We start from the raw sequence: 18,446 nt of genomic DNA, 5'->3' as shown, positions 1-18,446 counted from the left end.
TTGAGACTCTTCTTTGCGTGTAAGATTCCAACTATGCTTCCTGCAGAATCTGCTCCCATCATGTCATCAGACATGATTAATCCTCCATTTATTATGGATTTTGGAAATGGGAGATTTTAGAAAAGCCAATAGTCTTCTATCTGAGCTTCATCCTTGCATTTTACCCTCAGGATTTTGCTTAGCTCCTTGTGAGGCTGGAGCAGCACAGATGCTCAATGTATTTAATTACTTCCTAATATAATAGACCTGCCTGCACTGGGTTTGGTGATGGTGAGAGCTTTTGAAAGACCAGGCTTTGTTGCCATGACTCAGCTTAATCTGGCTTGGGAAGACTGTAGCCAGTTTGGAACTGGAGTGTTTCACCCTGCGAGCAGCAACCACATCCATCTGTTTCATCATGTAAAGACCAGGGACAAACACTTTGATGGTGATGGTCAATGAACATCACGACATAACGGAGCGATATTTTGCATGGATGGTCTGAATGAGAGGTTCACACGGACACACTGCACAGGCAGCACCTCAAACCAACACTTCAGCCAGACAATTAGGGTACAAATGATGTATGCAACATGGTCGTACGACTGCACACCACACATACATGATGCAAAGATGGCTATGGAAAATACTCACTTTTTCACTTGATTCTGCTTCCTTTTGGCTTCTGCACCCCTTTGGTGCATAGCAGGGAAGTAGGTATTTGTGTTTAGTGGAAGAAATTACACTGACTAACAGACACAAGCATTTTACTCATAAATTTATCATAGACTATTGCTGAGGAGACTGACAGACAGCCACTACAAATGGTGTGTTAAACATTTAATGAACCCAGGCTGAACTCCTGTCCCTGTTGAAGCCAATGGAAGTTTTGCATGTTAATTTTTTTAAATGTTAATTTTTTTTTTTTTTAGTGCTGTGGAGGTTTAGAGGAGGCAGCATTCTATGTTGGTTTCTAATTGCTTTTTAATAACTCAGTAGAAAATTAGAAATTATGCCTTAAAGGGAGCATCTTTTTCCTTTGTGCAATTACTTCACAGACATCAGAGTTCACCATGAGCAAAATCTGGTATTCAACAGGGGCTGAGGAGGAGGTGCCAGACCTGGTTTCCGAATTAGTAGATGGTATTTCTAGAATGTGTATTAGTGCAGCACATCTGCTATGCTCTGAAAAATAGGTACGTCCTGGTGTGTGTGCATCTTAAAAACTTTCTAAAAGTACAGTCATTGTTATCCTAAATCATGAAAGGAGTAAAACAGCATTGTGGATTTTGTTTAAGGCTCTCACATAAAAACAACTTCCAGCAATTTCCATTAAACCTCCTGATGAGTAGGAAGTACTTGTGTGCAGTAAATATCAGCAGTAAACTAAATGCACTTGCTTGGGGAACAAATTCATGTACGTGAGCAACATAAGGGAATAAAATCCACTCTTGTAATGAGATGGCAGCACTGTGATTTACAGTAGTGTTCAGTTACTGTCTTTAAGAAACTAATGGAACCACCAAATGTTTGGTGGCTTCTCTAAGGTGTGAGTAAGGTTTAGTGTGAGGACCTTATGTCCTTCCTTCGACTGAAGTTGTAGAATGAAAGCAATGAGATGTGCAAATCATGTATTCTGATCCAGACCAGGAACAGAATCCCAGTGAGAACTTAGGAATGGGATCTGAAATACTGAAAATGACACTATCGCGAACTGGCTGTTTCTTATTTTGCATACGCATTGAATGTGACTATTTCATACATGAATTGCAAATGATTATATTTGTGGCATGAATATTGATGGCATGAATTAGAACCGCAATTTTAAGTCGGTTTAAAATAACTTTTTGGTAACTGAAACTGGGGGGATGGGGGGCCGGCAAAAATGCATTTCCGTTTAATTTTTCACGTGGAAACATCCAGCCCCCCCATTACTTTCCCCCGCCAGTGAAGCATTGGGATGCTCAGCCAGCCTCGCTCCGCGCCTCGCCTGGGGCGTGGGACTCGCGCAGCGCCCGCGGCCTCCTCAGAGCCCCGCGCTCCGCCCACCTGCGATGCCACAGTGAGGAGGGGCTTTTCTTCTGCAGACTCCTCCCTCGGAATCTCCTTCATCACCATGGCCACAGCCTTATCGGCCGCCCTAGCGCCTTTGCCCTACAACAGCGAAATCAACAAGGGCTCCGGTCAGCAGCGAGCGGGAACCGCCGCCCCCCGCGCACACGCACCCCGAGCCATCCCGGCGGGACACTGCGGCTGGAAGCGAAGCTTGGTTGGAAGCAGAATACGCGCACACCCACTGGTTAAAAATAAAGATAATAACAAATTATCTGTGAACCCCCCAGTCAAGGGGGCGGTTGGGGTCCAGCCGTGGTCTGGTGGCTCTTTAGAGCTGCCCCAGTGAAGTCAACAGGAGTCCGGCGCTGTCCTGCTGAGGCAGGACCTGCTGGAAGTCCTCTGGTGGCAGGATGGGATCCCCATAGGAGTAAGGGCTGGAGGATCAGCCCCTTCATTTAATTTTAGTTTCTCCAAAGTTTCTATCCAAACCACCTGATTTTTTTCTGTTTGATTTGGGTCTTTCGGGGTTTTTTTTTTGGTTGTTCCCCCCCCCCCCCAAAATAGCATCAAGCTGATTTTGCAAATAAAGCACAGTTCCTTGTGGTTCACTGAGGCAAACTCTCCCTGAAATTTGAATGTATAATCTGGACCTACAGTGTTTATAGTTCTAGTAACATTTTAAAAAGCAATTTACATCATATAAACAGTCTGTGTTTTCACTAAAAGAACATAAGGAGCCAAATCCTGCCATCGTAGACATTGCTACAGCTCTCCCCAAAATGATCGTTGTTGTTGAACTTACTGCAAGAATTCTTGTTTAAAATTTCACTTTTCTTAAAATTCACTGAATATATTGTAATATTCAGGACAAAGTTAAGATATGCTGACATTATTTAATATCTATTAGCCAAACAAAAAATGCACCAACATTATGTACCATACTTGGTCTGATGCTCCTCATTTTTATTTAATGAGGATACTCATTGTCTTGAATTCACATCGATTTCTATCTTGATCTTTTGTCTTATTTGATCTCCACCTCTTGCAAGTCACAGAGAAAGCTGGAGTGCACACATAAAGCATCACAGCAGAACTGTGTTATACCAGTGACCCTGGGCATGTCCTTATTATTATACTTTAAAAGCTTCCATTGATTTCCATGGAAGTTTTAACTGTGCAAGGGCTGCAGGATCTGGCTCCATAAAAGAAGTATTTTACACTAGGCTTAAATATATCTAAATACTTAAAAGTCTATTAACAGAAGGGGTTCTATACTACGACACCATATCCAAGAATTACTTTCACAAGCAGTGTATTCTGTGTCAAATAACCCCCTGCTATTTCTTATACTGAACTACCCGATGTTTCAGGAACATTTCATCCATTGCAGGTAAAACCATTATGTACTATTGCAGGTTCTAAACAGACTTTATTAATTGTCAGGTCAATATGAGATTAGCTTGCTTGTGCAACACATCACAGGTACCCTACAGAGAGTTCTTTGCATGCTGCAAGAAATTCTCAGAGCAGAAGTGTCACAAATGGTAAGCATGCTGGATTTGTGATGCCTTTGATATCCAAAGAACTGCAAAGTCATTGTAAAATGAAATACTTTAAATCCAAGGAGAATTACTTCTAATTGGTAAGCATATCAAAGGTTATTGGCCAATTACGTGTTTGTTCATGATTCATATGACATATTCCAGGTCTATGAAGCTCGTTTCCAGTATGACACATGAGCTATCGTTAGCTAGCACTAACAGCATGCTACTGGATCTTTACAGAATGTAGTCCTTTTGTGCTGAGTGATAGAACAAAATAGTTTATCAGCTAGAGAGGATGCATTGGAAAGCATGCAGTGCTTTTTATTTCTTGCAGAGTAAAAACCCACCAAAGCAAAGGTCAGGTCACTTTTTTGAAGACAGAGCCACTTTTTCTTCAAGGTTTCACCTACTGCCTGAAAAGAGTCATGATACTGGTATTAGTGCCTGCTGTTAATCTTTCGTACACGCAGCTGCAAAACCCTGGGAGTGGTTGACAACATTTATAAAATGTCTCATCAGGTTAAAGTGGGTATGGGACAATGGGGAATGGATACCTCTGTGCTATTTTTTATGTGCAGACTTCGTATATTTGCCAGTCAAAGCAAGTGGTTCATGTTACCTTATTTTTTGTTTGTTTGTTTGTTTTGCTTACTAGATCTTTCTTTTAACTTTCCTAAAAGATTGCGTGTAAGGTTGACTTATTTCTGGCTACTCAGCCTGTGATATGTAAAACATGATTTTGAAACTAGAACTTAGTAGCAATTTCCTGGATACCAAAGAGAAAGCCAACACAGTGGAATAGCTTAAATTCTCAGATTCTGCTGGAGAGATACACACGTGACCAATTCATTGGAAAGTGCAGTTTTTTATGCTGGTGATAGGGATATTGTTGTCCAATGTAAGGTGTGTAAGCTGGAAAATTTTGGTCTCTGTTCATTGTAGTGAACACTTTGCAGTCAATCCTTGCCTATGAAGTGATTGGGCAGAAGAATTGGAGAGCAATAAAACCAGTTTTTCTATGATCAGGACAACTTCGTTATTGTTGTGAACTGCAGTTGAAATGAAAAACTTTAGCATATTTACTGTAATAATCGTTGAAGAATTATTATTTTTTAAGGTGCTATTTACTTGGCCTCCTTCAATATTAAGTGCTGTTTCTTAGCAAGCAAAAATGCTGTATGAATTTATCTGGTACAGTAGTTTATTGCTCCAACCCTGTAATTCTGTAACATCTAATTTTACACTTGCCAGGGCTTTAAAATGAAAAGTTTCTCGATAGTGGAGATTTGCAAGGTAAGTTGCTTTCTCATGTAAACATCAATTTGATAACTTAGTAAATAAATTTTGTAATTCCCTATTTGTTTGAAATATATAGGTGGAAAAAACTGTGATGCAGAACATGACAACCCATGTACAAATCAAGACAAATGTGAACTGATGAAGGAAAAAATATATTATTTGTTTTAATGGAACATACTGCTTGAGAAAAACTGAGAAACATGTCAGTGCTTCGTTATCTGATACAATAAAAAAAAAAAAGGCAACAGTTCCTTTAGGTGATATCTCCAAAGCAAAATAAGGAGTAGAGTTCAGAGTATTCCCTTGATGCTAGATATTTATAAGACAATTGGCTTCAAAACTTCATAACAATTTCTCTAGGCTTATCCTTTGGGATCAGATAATGGATAGGAATAGACATTTCCAAAGGAGTATGATGATTTAGTAGGATTTTGTTAGGAAACACTCTATTTTTGGGCAGCTGCTGTTTCTGAATACATCCAAACTAAATTTTGTGCAAGACACACTATTTAGATGTGGTTCTTAGCAGTGAGTATTTAATTAAATTAGGGTAAGGGCATATTAATGTAAATTTCTAGGACAGCAGTTGTTTTTTTTAATCAGTGGTGCATATAGCTTTGTAACCATGCACATGAATGACAAAGCTTTTCTCCTTTAAATACATGGGACCAACAGATCACCTGCAGGTCATGATAGTTAGAGTGAACACATGGTCAGACTTGAAATATCACTATATAGTGAAATACTATGTAATTCCCTAATTATTTTCTTCATTACTGTGATTTGAAATTTTGTTCTTCTGTATGAAAAGCCAATAGCCAGTGTTTTGTAAACATTTAACACTTTGACAACAGTATTTAAATGTAATCATTACTTGCAGAAATTCTTTGTCAACATCTAGGCAATGAAAGGATTTTTATCTAAATCCATATAATTGTTAGAAGTTTGCTTTTGACAAATATTAAGGTACTTGAGTCCCAAACTCACTTTTCAGGAATATTTATACCACTTATTCTTGTGAGAAAGGGGACAGAAAGAAATGGAGTGATTTGATTTTTCTTTTTTTAAAAAACTATGTATACGAGGAGAAAGAAATTCTTTCTTTGTATAGACCTGTGCTGTTCCATTTATTTTCCAAAGATTCTACCAAGGAGTTTCAGCAATAATTGAAACATTACAATGCACCACTGTTCCCTGAGCCATTGGAAATCATCTCAACAGGGGCACGTCTGAATTTAAGCTTTTGTAAAATAAAATTTTCAAGACAGCTTTCCTTGTAAAGGAATTTGATATAAAAAGGTGTTCTGCAGACAGTGCTGATACAGGAATGACAGAATTACTGATTTCATGCAGCATCTCTCCTTCCTAGTTGAGGATAAATGAAGTAACACCTTGTTGTTTAAGAATATAATGAATATAATGCCATATAATTTATTAATATAATGCCAAAAAAAGTGACTATCTATCCTGAACATTCCCATTGGGCTATTGAATGGTAGTGTTTAAAAACAAAACCAAAACTCACCAGTCCAGGATATCTTAAAGTATCAATCTGCTCTTTAAATATCTTTAACATGTTGGGAAGGTTTTTATAAAACAAACTTTACGAAAGTTTAGTGATAACTTTAGGCTGTAGTAGCTGTCATCCTCCTGTGTTGGGAGAAAGAACAGACAGAGCTGCTGTCCGTGTTGAATTTGGGAGGCTTGGCTGCTCTCCAGTTCTCCCAGCAGCTGATGTATTAGACTTACAGTACCAATTAAGCAGCCTGTTCAAAATGGCTTTATGCTTCACAAATCTTTGTGGTTTGTGCAATTTAAAAATAACAAATGAAGGGACGAACTTGGCTTTACTGCTTAAAATTACACAGTGCTAAGATTTTTGCCTCTCAAAATGAGCACACACAGCTATGCCGTGGCTCCACGAGGGTTCCAATGTCCACAATACAACAGTGAGCTCTTGGTTTCACATAGGATCTGTTTATTACTTCATATTTTTCCCTTATCAGGCTTTTCTATTAATGTTTTCTCCATATATCTTTCTTTTCATCTATACTTTTCTGCTGTTTTCCAGTGATGTTGTATCTTATATATAATTAAAAACAGCGAGAAAACATGTGGTGAGGCAGTTTAATGGACCCATACAAGATCGATATTTAAACAGAAAATTCTGCTTCATCAAAGCTCTTGGCAATTTTTATTATGAGCTCAATAAAGTGAGGTACATATTTAAGGTATATGGGAACATAATTCCTTCAGGCAGTGCTCTGTTGACTGTGGTGAGGAGACACTTGAACAACCTCTGTGTCCTGAACTAGAAGCAGATATTGTCAGGGACAGCTTTCAGGACCTGAGCTAGTATTTCCATATTATACTTGCAAGCTTTGGAACTTATCAAGCTTTCTGTTAGTGATGAACCAAGCTCTTTTGACTCACAACCTTTGGTAGTTCATTCTTATAAGATTAGGATGAAATACAGACAGTGTTGGCTACAGAGAAGGAAGCAGTTATAGGAAGGCTTGCCTAAGATGCAATTTACAGTAAATACATATTTACAGCTAAATACATATTGGCTGAGTTCAAAGTTCAAAGTGTGCTACTCCTCTTTTATTCCTTTTTTTTTTTTTTTTTTCATTCTTACACTGATGGAATAACAGATTTCAGTATTTAAAATCTAATCTGATCTTATCCTATAGTTACAATTGTAAGAGAGTTTGAAGATCATTTAAGATCATTTAAAAGGGAAGACTTTACTGCATACAAGACAATTGGCAAAGAAAGAGACAAGCTGATAAAAGATAATCAGCATAAATATCCACATTTACCCTCATTGGGTTGTGTCTTGTGTCCATTTAAATGTCAATACTGTAGTTAAATTACATTCCAGCTTAAGAAGCATTTGCATTGAAATGGCACTGTAAGTTTTCTGTTTATTGACTGTCAGTAACTGTTGCATTATATGTGCTCCCTTAAAAATTGCCTCATTCTGGAGCCTGTAGATTCATTCTGAAGGCCAAGTGGGACAACTTCTAAAGTGTCTCTGGTGGAAGCTCCACAAGACCCATTTTGCCTTTAAGAACTCATGCAAACTTATTGTACTTAATGCATCTGAACACAAATTATGACTGGAAATTAATACACAATTCTGTCAAATCTCATTCTCTGTAAACGTGTATGATTTCTTCAGGATAATAGAAGCAGTAGGATGTGAAACTAGGTTTTTTCCCTCTTAAGACAAAATTTTTAATTTGCAGTATATGTTTTGAGCAAGATTACACTCTGGAATGTTGGAACAATAATGATGATCTAAGTGTAAATAGTAAATCCAGACTGGAATATAGAGTAAGGTTAGTAAGAAGAAGGAGGTCTGGGACACAACTAACTGCTTAAAGGTTGTTTAAGGTTCTGGTCCTTTTCTGAAGCAGTTATATAATATATCTGCTTGTGTAGAAGGCTTGGATGAGAGGTTTTGCACTCCTTTCTTTCTATTCTTTCTTTCTATTTCTAGTCTATTTCACCTTTTAATAAGACCACTGTGAATATGCAGAAACTATTTTTTTGGCCCTGATTTGATTGACTTCTTGGCAATTTGGAACTTCGTTATCAAAGGGGTGGGTCCTTCGGCTGCACAATGGTATATGACTTGAAAAATTTTAGGGAGTAGCTGCAGAATTTCTTTCATCTCTGCTCAGTCTGTGCCAGGGAACTTTGAGAAATCATTGGATTTAGCAACTGGCAATTTCAAATTTGTTTGGTGGTCTTCAGCAGAGAGTTAATACTAAAGTATTTTCCTTCCCATAATTTGGATTCATTTTATGTTGACTTCAGTATTATGAGCCCTGGGGCGTAACATAAACATAACAGAATTAGTTGTTATTAATTGCTACATTGCTATGATAATGCATTTACTGAATTAGAATAAGACATTCCTCTAGTATTAGTCCAAGTGAAATTCAAGGAGTTCAGATCACTTTGAAAACAAACTCTTGGTGACTAATGTACTGTCTGTTGTTTAAATGTGTGTTTGCTGCACACATATTGTGTGAACGATGAGTTTCGCTCAGTCACTTCCTCCCAGCACGTGATTTATTGTTCTTTGAAGTGATAGGGGCTTCTCATCTCCTGCTACACAATTTTTATGGTTCTGTTTCATCAAATGCTCAGAGAACACTGACTAAGTCTGCAGTTGAAAATAAACTGAGCGGTGGTGGTATTTTATGTGGAAAAATTAGAGGCTTACCAATTCCCTCTTACTTAGGAGAATAGTCTTCATGGGAAATGCAGAATACAGAACATTGTTCTGATTTATCTGATGATTACAAGACACCTGTTTCTGAGCCTATCTTATAGAAACTGTTTTATAGATGTAGCAAAAGGGTAACTAACCCTCAGTGAAATTAATAGCTGTGTTTATTTAACCTCAGATAATGGCTTGAGCTACGAAGCTTGAGATAAACATTTAACTTTTTGCATGCTTGTCACAAATGTTTATGGATGTTGGGAATCTTGCTTTTGATAGTTTTGCTTGGATTTGGTTTTTTATTATCTCTGCCTTCAACTCTGCTGCTGTTAGAGAGGTTCCTGTACTCTCAGTTCTGTTGTCCTAAGAGTCAAACCACTAATTTATTGGCATTAATATAGCAAAGGCAGTGTTGACTAGAGAGAAATGTGGAGTGAGTCATGGCACAGCTTAAAAGTTCCTGTTTATTTACAACAAACTAAAAAACCCAAACAAACAGGGATTCAGATCTTTCCAGAAACTGTTGTGCCTTAACTGTTGTGTCTTGATATCAATAATGTTCTCTAAAAATAAAATGCATAGATATGGCAACATAGAACTGTTTTGACCTCTCCAAGTACCTGGTTGCTACCTGTCCTCAATCTCAGAGAAAAAAGTGGATGATCTCTGGCATGAGGTCAGTCTGCAGGTTGCTTCTCTTCTTTTATTACTTCACTTGGGACCAATGAGACTCAGAAAAGTGTATGGTGATACTTTGAAGTATGAGTAACAGACAGCTGGAAGTATAACTGTGTCTGGAATATCATGCAGTTTCTTTCTTTAAAAGAAACTGATGCAGGTTTCTATGTTAAAGTGGTATAATCTGGGCTCTTCCTGCCTGGAACATAGGAGAAAATGTTTATTTTTTTCCAGTATTTGCAGACTTTGTTGTTCTTTTTCCAGAGATCGTTATAAAACCATTCACTTCACAGTTGTAAACCCGTGTAGCCAAAAAAGGAATTAGGTCCCATTAGCCCAATATTTTCTATCTCTAGATTGGGAAGAGACTCATCAGACATTTAGAATGAGAAAAAGAGAGGCAAAGAAAAAAATGTAATTTAAAAGATAAAGAAATCTCTTACAGAGCTAGAAGAAGGCTCTGCATGCATACTAATCTGATCTTATCCTATAGTTACAATTGTATGAGAGTTTGAAGATCATTTAAGTCCTGAAACTATGGTTTTCTGCAGAGAAAAGAACTGATACACCTGTAATGAATACAAGAGAAATTTTTATCAAAACTGTTGGAGGGACGTAAGTGTTGTCTGTTGCTTCCTCTGGCTTTTACATTACCAAATTAAGAGTCCACATTGCTTACTGTCATGGTAAACATGGTTTTACTCTTTTTTTTGAAAGCCCTTAAGGAAGATATTGCTTAGCAAAGATGAAATGATGTTGTCTAAGGGTGATTGTTCAAATGACCTGTTATTTCAGAATCAGATAAAATTCTGCATACTGCCTCGAAAAATAGGATATGTATTTAAGTAAATGAATTGGTGTATGTCTCTTACTAGGTACCTAATCTCAGAACCACTTTGGAATTGTATTAGTTCTAAAATTACTTATTTTGATTGTTCTGATTTTGTTTATGAAGGAAAACAGCTTGTGCATCAAGGACAGTATGTAATGCATTGTCATCACTATTAACTCGCACTGAAGATTAGGATGAAAATCTCAGGATTTGAGTTCTGTAAGTCTGGGGTAAACATTATGTGATCAAAATTTTTGTCCTCAGTTAATTCTTTCATACAGATTCTTTCATGATTTGTCTAGAATAATAAAAGATGAAATTCTGTTTAGGATTTTTGTTTTTCTTTGGCTCATTTGTTAAACACCTTGCTCAAACCCTATCAAAAAGAGTGGAAGTTTTTGTTAGCATGAAATACTAAAATATATTTAATCCCAACATATGTGATTCTGACATGTCAAAGGATATAAAGACGGTGAGGCAGAGAATGAACAGAACAAAAGAGTAACAGAGGGTAGACAGAGGGTTGTGATCTGGGTTTGTTTTGAAGCAAATGACTGTCACTTTCTCATCACCTGTGATAAGACCTGTATATATTAAATATATGATACTAGATGATAGGTTTGAAAACAACAGATCAGGATAGTTTAGGATTGAAAAATACCTTTAGGTCTTATTTTCTTGACCTGTGTAAGTTCTCTCCAGTCTCCTTTCTGAATGTTGCTAGGATAGATTTAACCCTTTCTGTAATACAAGTATTTGATTCCCACCATGACATAAACATTTGATACCCTTGAATTTATTATTCAAGATAAGATCTGAGTCCTTTCTACAGTGAACAGAGGCAGAGTAGGACTGTTATAGCACTTTAGTCATAAAGGGGCTTTATGCTGTATCCTTGACCCAAAATTCATCCTGTCTTCTTGTGCTGTGTGTTCTTTGTAACAAAGGGTTCTGAATCTTTGTGTACTTACTTGCTAGAATAAAACTCTATTTTTAACGTTGTATAGTAGAATATGTTTACCCCCTTATTTTTATTCCCTGACAAGAGTAGGTTGCTGCTTATCAGACAATGGCAATAGTAGATGAAGCATTGGAATAACAGTGTGACTGCAAAATAACTCCATGTCCCTGACCTGGAGATGGCCTCTGCATGCACTCTCAGCTTTAGAATGGTCTCATCTGAAATACTAAAGTATGTTAATGCTGCAAAACCAGCATTAACAGCATCATATAAAAGCAGCATTAGCAGCATCATATAAACCCATTTAGAGAGGATTATGCTACTGTCCCTTCATTTAGCCCCTTATTTATCACACAGTTTGGAAACCTTCAGGAAGCAAACTCTTAAAATTGAGGTATTATGAGTATGCTCTTAAAAGATATTCCTAATTCTCTGACGTGTGCTGTTAGTGTGGAGAATGGACTTTTCTACTCTATTATTGCAAGAATATTGTAATTACAAAAATGAAAATGGAGTGCATTAGTAGATAATTACTTCTAGATGTAATTTGAAGTTCACAATTGAAATCTCATTCTTATCATGGAATCATAGGAGGGTTTGAGTTGGAATAGACCTTAAAGGCCATGGGCAGGGACACCTTCCACTGGACCAGGCCACTCAGAACCCCGCCTGGCCTGGTCTTAACCTTTACTGTTAAAGTTAATTTTTTAGCATAATGGACCACATCAGTTATATTTGTATAAATCTGCTCTTTTGTATATATTTGCAAGTGTTCTGTGTTCTTTTTGGCTTCAGCAGATTTAATTTCATTGCTCTGTCAATGACAGTGATTAGCATTTGGCTTGTTCTACAAGCAGCTGAAAGCAACATCTCTATTTCTAACAGCACATCACTGGTATCGGTTACACTCTATATTGTTCTGCTTAAACAGGTGTTCACCCTCTACTATAGAAAGTTTTTTTAGCTATTGTACTTATTTTTGCATGCTTATAAAATAAAAAGCATTTATTAAAGAGAAAAAGAAAATTATGTACCTATTCACTCACTTTACACCCATTTTTTAAAATGTATGCTTTAACATTACCTAATAATGTTTACAAAGCACACTATATTTTGCAGTCCATTTGTGCTTAGGTTGGCAAGTTCCTCATTAGAGAAACAAGTTCTCTGGTTTTGTTTCTGCAATTCAACAGTATCACAAAGTTCAGTTGTTAACTGTCAGTTGGGGGATGGCTGCAAGTCTGCAGTACAGCTAAAAAGTGGTGAGTCCACACTTCTCATAGCAGCCTAATTTGGTTGGTAAGGCAGCAATTTTGTTTAATAAAAACTCTGTGAGTATCTACAGCATGATATCTAAGACTAGGTAATAAAAGCAGCTGGTAATGGGAAATGGCTCTTATGGAGAAATTGTTAATTCTCAAAACATCTTAATTAAGGTTTCATATGCAAAAAAAAAAGTTAAATCATCAATTATGATTACTGTGAAGCTTTCTTAGCTGTTACTTTCTTGGGATGCAAATTACACTACTTTTATTTCAAAACTGGCTTCTAGTACATAGAAAACCCCTTGGAAGTGCAGTCACACTAATTAGTGGATTGTGCCTCTTCATCTGAGATGTCAAATCCAGCACCAGCCTGTCCTGTGTAGCTAAAGCTAAACTAAAAATCTCCCATACTTCAGGGCATAGTAACCTAACGCTGGGGAGGTTAAGTTGCCTGACAGTAGCATGACAGCTATTGTCAGAAATATTTCTCCTCAGAGGTTCTATAAAAATAAATCTGCCTCGGTTGTGAAGTGCAGTGCTGTATGCTGCTTGTGTCCCCTCCCACTGGAACAGTCATTTACCACAGACTGTTCTTGAACATCAAAATCAATCTCGATCGAGTGAAAGAGCAGGGACGAGTTAACCACTGTCTGAATTGCTTGCAGACAGCCTCAGTAAATGTGCTTATTATCAGAGAATTAGCAGGCTCGTGTCTGAGGGAAAGTGGTGCAGCAGCTCGCTCGTGTCTGCCCCTTGCACCAAGGAATAGGCTGGGATGTGGCTGCAAACACGTGGAGGGGAACAGGTGGTTGTGGTGGCTCAGTGTGGTTGAGGTGGGTGTTAGGCCTGGGTGTAGAGCACAAGTTGTGGAGTCTCAAATATATATATCTATATGTATCTCTACTTTGTTTTCTAGTCACTGAGGAGAGCAACTGAGCCAGCACAGGGAAAGAAGTATTAGTTTGCTGTTGTAGACCAGCAGTAATTCAGTATATTGTCTCCTGGTGGATTTAGGAATAGAGAGTGGCCTTAGATAGCTTTTCTAGTGACACTGCTGTGACTGTCTGAAATCAGTCTATCAGACGGCACTCTGAATTTTGTATTCACTGCTGCCCCATTTTGCTATGAAAATCTCATAAATAAGAATTGATCCCAATTTCACTCTTCCCCATTAAGCTTCAGACACTTCCTATTAATGAAACCCCAGTGAAATGATAATGTCAAAGATGGCATTGTCAACTCAGATCGTTAAAAATTACTTGAATAAATACACAGGCATATGCTTAGACTGGCAAAGACTGGAAGACTTTTTTTTTCAGCCCAGATAGCATGAGCATAACTGAGGAATAAAAGGAGCTGTCGCAGATGGTGATAGCAGTGAGAGGCCCAGTGACATGTGCTTCAACTCAAAGTTTGCTACAGGGGAGTTACTGAGGTAGGATAACACACCAGAGCAGCTGCCAAAATCTCAGGCTCCGAGAAACATGCTTATTAACTAATTAAAGTTGCATATTCATAAAGAGAGTCAATCGAATCCTGCCTTCCCACGGAGAGATGTTCTTGAGTGGCAAGTCAAGTGAGAAATGTGTGTCTTTGTCCCAAGAGAGCAGTGCCAGAGAGCATCCGGCAGAGATGAGGGAATGCGGATTTCCAAGTGCGAGGCAACCTGTGGTATTGGCACGGTGTAGGGTGAGGAAGAGTTACTAATAATTATGTAAAGCACATGGGAGGATTGGAAAACACCAGTGCTTTCCTGTATGGGAGGGTGTTACTTGGGCCACAGGGGAGCTGCCTTGTTTGAAACCTTGACAAGCTGTGGTTGATCTGGAAGTGTCCACAGCAAGGCCGGGATTTTGGTTTCCTCCCTTCTGTTCACATCTTACCATGAAGTGTCCATAGCAAAAAAAAACCTTAAAGCAGTTGATTCATGCTCAGTGAAGTAGAAAGGATAACTTAGGGCTATTTTCATGCACTGCTTTCTGAATTGCACTGTCCTCTCTTTGAGTTTTGCCTCATTTTGTTAATAGAATAAGTTTTCTTTGGTCAGTAACAGTGCCATTGGCTGAAGAGAGTTTGGCTGTGGTAGACTGAGAATTTATTCTTATACCTCGGTACATGAAGGACCATCTTCTTTCAAATGTTACTGTGTTATACTGAAAGTGTTGCAAAAACCCCCTCTCTTTTTCATGCCTCTGTTCTCTGACAAGTTGAGGACTAACTCCTCCTGTACCTGCTGAGGCTGTTTCTATTTTCTCCAACGCGCTTTTTTGGTGTTGACATTTTTGTCAAATGCTGACCTTTTATTTCTCTATTGTCTGTGACAATATAGTTTAAATTTTACCTTTCAAGAGTAATAACTCAACAACGTTATTAACTGTGCATTATCTCCCCCTATACAGGCTTTTAAATATATTTTTTTGCACTCTGTAAATATCCTGACAATACCAGAGGCTGTGTGTTTTTTGGAACTCTCTAAAAGATCTGCTTGTATATGTAGAAATTTGCACATTTCATAAATTAAGATAGCTGTATGCTCTAACATACATAGCATACGTGAGATAGCTGAGAGGAAATCAAATGTTAATTAAAATGAGCCATTGTCTTCCGTGCAAATGTGGGCTTTTTGAGAGTAAATGCAAACAAGACACACAGTGAATAAATTACTGCATTTTGTGATTCCTTTTGAATTTTCAGTCTGAATTTTCCTTGTTTATTAGCGAATCAAAGGCAAGGTGCTCAGTTGGTTTTCTGTGAGAAAGAGAAGGATCAAGAGCAAGACAGGCTTTTGTTTGTCTTGGAGCTGCCTAATTTAGAACTATTTACAAGTGTGACTTGTTTATAACTATTTCAAGTTAGCCATTTAAGCCTAATGAGAAGCATTACAGATAGCATCAGATCAGCAAATTATAGATGACATTTTAAATTGTTACAAATATTGTGGGAGCTAAGAGAAGGACAACTTTCTTTCCAGGGTTTTGCAGTAGGACTTTTTGTACCATTAAGAAAGTGGCTTTAAATTTCTGGGCTGTGTGATACCATGTGATAAAGTAATTTTTAGCAGTTTGTAGCTTTTGAGGTTATAGTATGCCTTGTGCTCACCTTAGTTGACCTTATATATAGCAGATGTAAAGTTTTTCTTTTTTTTTTTTTGTTTTTTTTTTTGTTGTTGTTGTACATCACTTGTATCTCACAGGGAAAATCCTCTAAGATATATATAGACACATTTTTTATAAATTAAAAGCATTGTTTCATTTGATTTGTAGTATTTTTCTCACAAAGTGCTCTAGTGCTGCTCTTAAGTGACGAGCATGTTTGCTGACTACCTGACCTCTCAGCTCAGAGAAAATCAAGCTCTTACTGAGAGACTGAGTTGCTCCCTACTCCTTCCTCATGAGATACATTCCCAAAAACCAATCTGCTGTTCATGCCATCATGTCAGTGCTTCACTTTTCCAGTGGGAGTTGATGGTGCCGAGCACTCCCACAGATAGGGATTTCAGCAGCCTGCTGAAGGGATCTCAACTGATCTGGAGGGGAACATTTTATTTTGGGAAACTGCTCCCTTTCCTCTCCTGAGTTCACACTTCAGGTCACGTGTGATGTTGTGCAGAGAGGAATCTCATGAATTTTCATTTTGAGTCTTCCTTCGGTGTCCTTGGGATTCTCTGCTGGCCTCTCTCTTTTTCTGCTGTTACTTTTCTACTTTTTATAGTGCAGCCCAAAAGGCAGCAGAGCACCTGCTGTCACAGTAGTGTTCTATCATATGTAATCATTCAACTTCAGATAATCACTGTTTCAAGGATGAGCTCTATAAACTCCTCTAGGATATAATCTATAAAATAGTAGTCTAGACTAGTTTTTGACCCTTAATTTTGCATTGCAGTAAATATATCTTGAACACTTGAAATTTATCCTCTGAGAATTACATGTTCAGTGAGTCAGAAATGGTGTTACAGAACTAAAATTATTTACTTCTGTTTCACTTTTTGACTAACAGGTTTGTCCTGATACCCTCTGTTCTGTTTGTTATACTGAATATCCTACCTAGAAATTATGGATACTGTTCATAAAGTAGGATGTGAAATATTCTATAATGGAACTGCTGAGTTAGAATTACACTGTGGACCAATAAGGCACAATAAGCTGTGGATTCTTAGGGACACATATCTTACATATCCTATTGCAGTAACTCTTTTACAGTGCTGACATTTCTCCTATCATGTCCATATACTGATTTAATATTATTAATATTAATACTATTATTAATCTGCCTCTTTTGGCATGTGAGTGGTTGTCTTTGGTTCACAGGCTGACTGGAAAAAGCACAATGAAAAAATTCTTCTCTCTTTGACCCACAACTGAAGTTACTATGCAAAATTTTACCATGTAAAATTATTACAGTAGTTACCTTTGAATCAAATGGGATGTCTTACTAGGTCCAAGACTTCTAGTTACAGAGGTAACGAAAAAAGATATAGCTCAGAAGGAGACCAATAACTGGACATCTGGAACTGGTATCTCGAAATATTTTTCACATAAGACTGTCATCAAAAGCTGGGGATGCTAATAAACCTAATATGTTCTATATTTTCCCTGAAAAAACCCACGTGAACTGAATGTTTATTAAAATTGTGTGCAACTCAGTCACATTGGTCAATCCCTCTCAGCGAATAAGCAATATGGACCAACTTATATATGTTCAATCAAAAGGAATTTCTTTTTTTGATTTTTTTTTAATGATGCCTCTTCAGCATTTGCTGCATTAGATGCATCTATTTTTAATTTGTTGGTCTTGCTGCTTCCAGGGATGAATTCCAAAGGAAAAAGATCACATGTTCTTTCTCAAATCTTCATTTTGTGAAAACTACCTAATGTTGGCAGCACAGTGGAATAAAATCAGCAGGAGTAGAGGGACATAAAGGAATTGCTGAATTTTATGGCAAGGTTCAGCACTCAACAGGAAATCTTTGCAATGCAGTTGTCAACTCCGTAGTAGAACAGAACAACTTCTGAGAGCTGAATGTTTTTCTCTCTGGGGTCCTGGTGAGTGAGTGGATGTGAGAAAACACTTCTATAAAGGAGTATTACCTTCCTAAAAGTTTTTCAGAATTGTGAAGGCTGGAGGCTGTATATCAACACACTGGTTAAGAGGATGCCAGTGTGAAAGACAAATAGAAATCAGGGAATGTGGCACAAAGGGTAATAAATAAACACAGCTGTACCACACCACTTTAAAGAGAAAATGTTTTTATCCATAGTCCATTTTTTGAAACTTGTTTCACCTATTAATGTGAAATCATGAGACTGTACTACTTGCAATAATAGTGTCTCTTCTTTTAGTTTTTTCATTTATAAAATGATTGAAATAGAAGAGAAGAGCAGCAAGAATCATACAAGTGCTTTGTCTCATCTTGGATGCTGGGAATTTATGCTGTAAAATAAGCTACAGAAAAATAATACCATTTTTGCTCAGAGAAATACAGAACAGTTATTAGCTTTTGTGCTGTAGCAGTGCAATTACCAACTAGCAGTTATCAAAATGGCTAGAAGCCAGTCTAAAATTACAAATACTCCTATTGTAAGGTTTTATACTGCTG

At 37.6% G+C, this 18,446-nt stretch overlaps 1 protein-coding gene across 5 annotated transcripts in view; it reads right to left on the bottom strand.

Annotated features, from left to right (window-relative positions):
• PEX5L (peroxisomal biogenesis factor 5 like) overlaps positions 1-18,446 on the bottom strand; it is a 109,057-nt gene that overhangs the window by 40,738 nt on the left and 49,873 nt on the right. The window contains exons 2-4 of one of the 5 annotated variants that reach the window (XM_050308525.1): positions 3,926-3,991; positions 2,029-2,133; positions 634-672 (exon numbers count right to left, since the gene is read on the bottom strand). The exons of 1 other annotated variant lie outside the window; for it this stretch is intronic. In XM_050308525.1, the coding sequence (XP_050164482.1) occupies positions 634-672; positions 2,029-2,133; positions 3,926-3,991 (210 nt within the window). The remainder of the gene's footprint in view (positions 1-633; positions 673-2,028; positions 2,134-3,925; positions 3,992-18,446) is intronic. 3 more of the 5 variants (XM_050308528.1, XM_050308526.1, XM_050308529.1) reach the window with 3 other exon arrangements.

Source organism: Myiozetetes cayanensis, unplaced genomic scaffold, assembly GCF_022539395.1.
Source record: "Myiozetetes cayanensis isolate MyiCay16 unplaced genomic scaffold, myiCay2020 scf13, whole genome shotgun sequence".
Lineage (NCBI taxonomy): Eukaryota > Metazoa > Chordata > Aves > Passeriformes > Tyrannidae > Myiozetetes > Myiozetetes cayanensis.
Note: the sequence above shows the minus strand (reverse complement) of the source record. Positions and strands in the feature narration are given on the sequence as shown.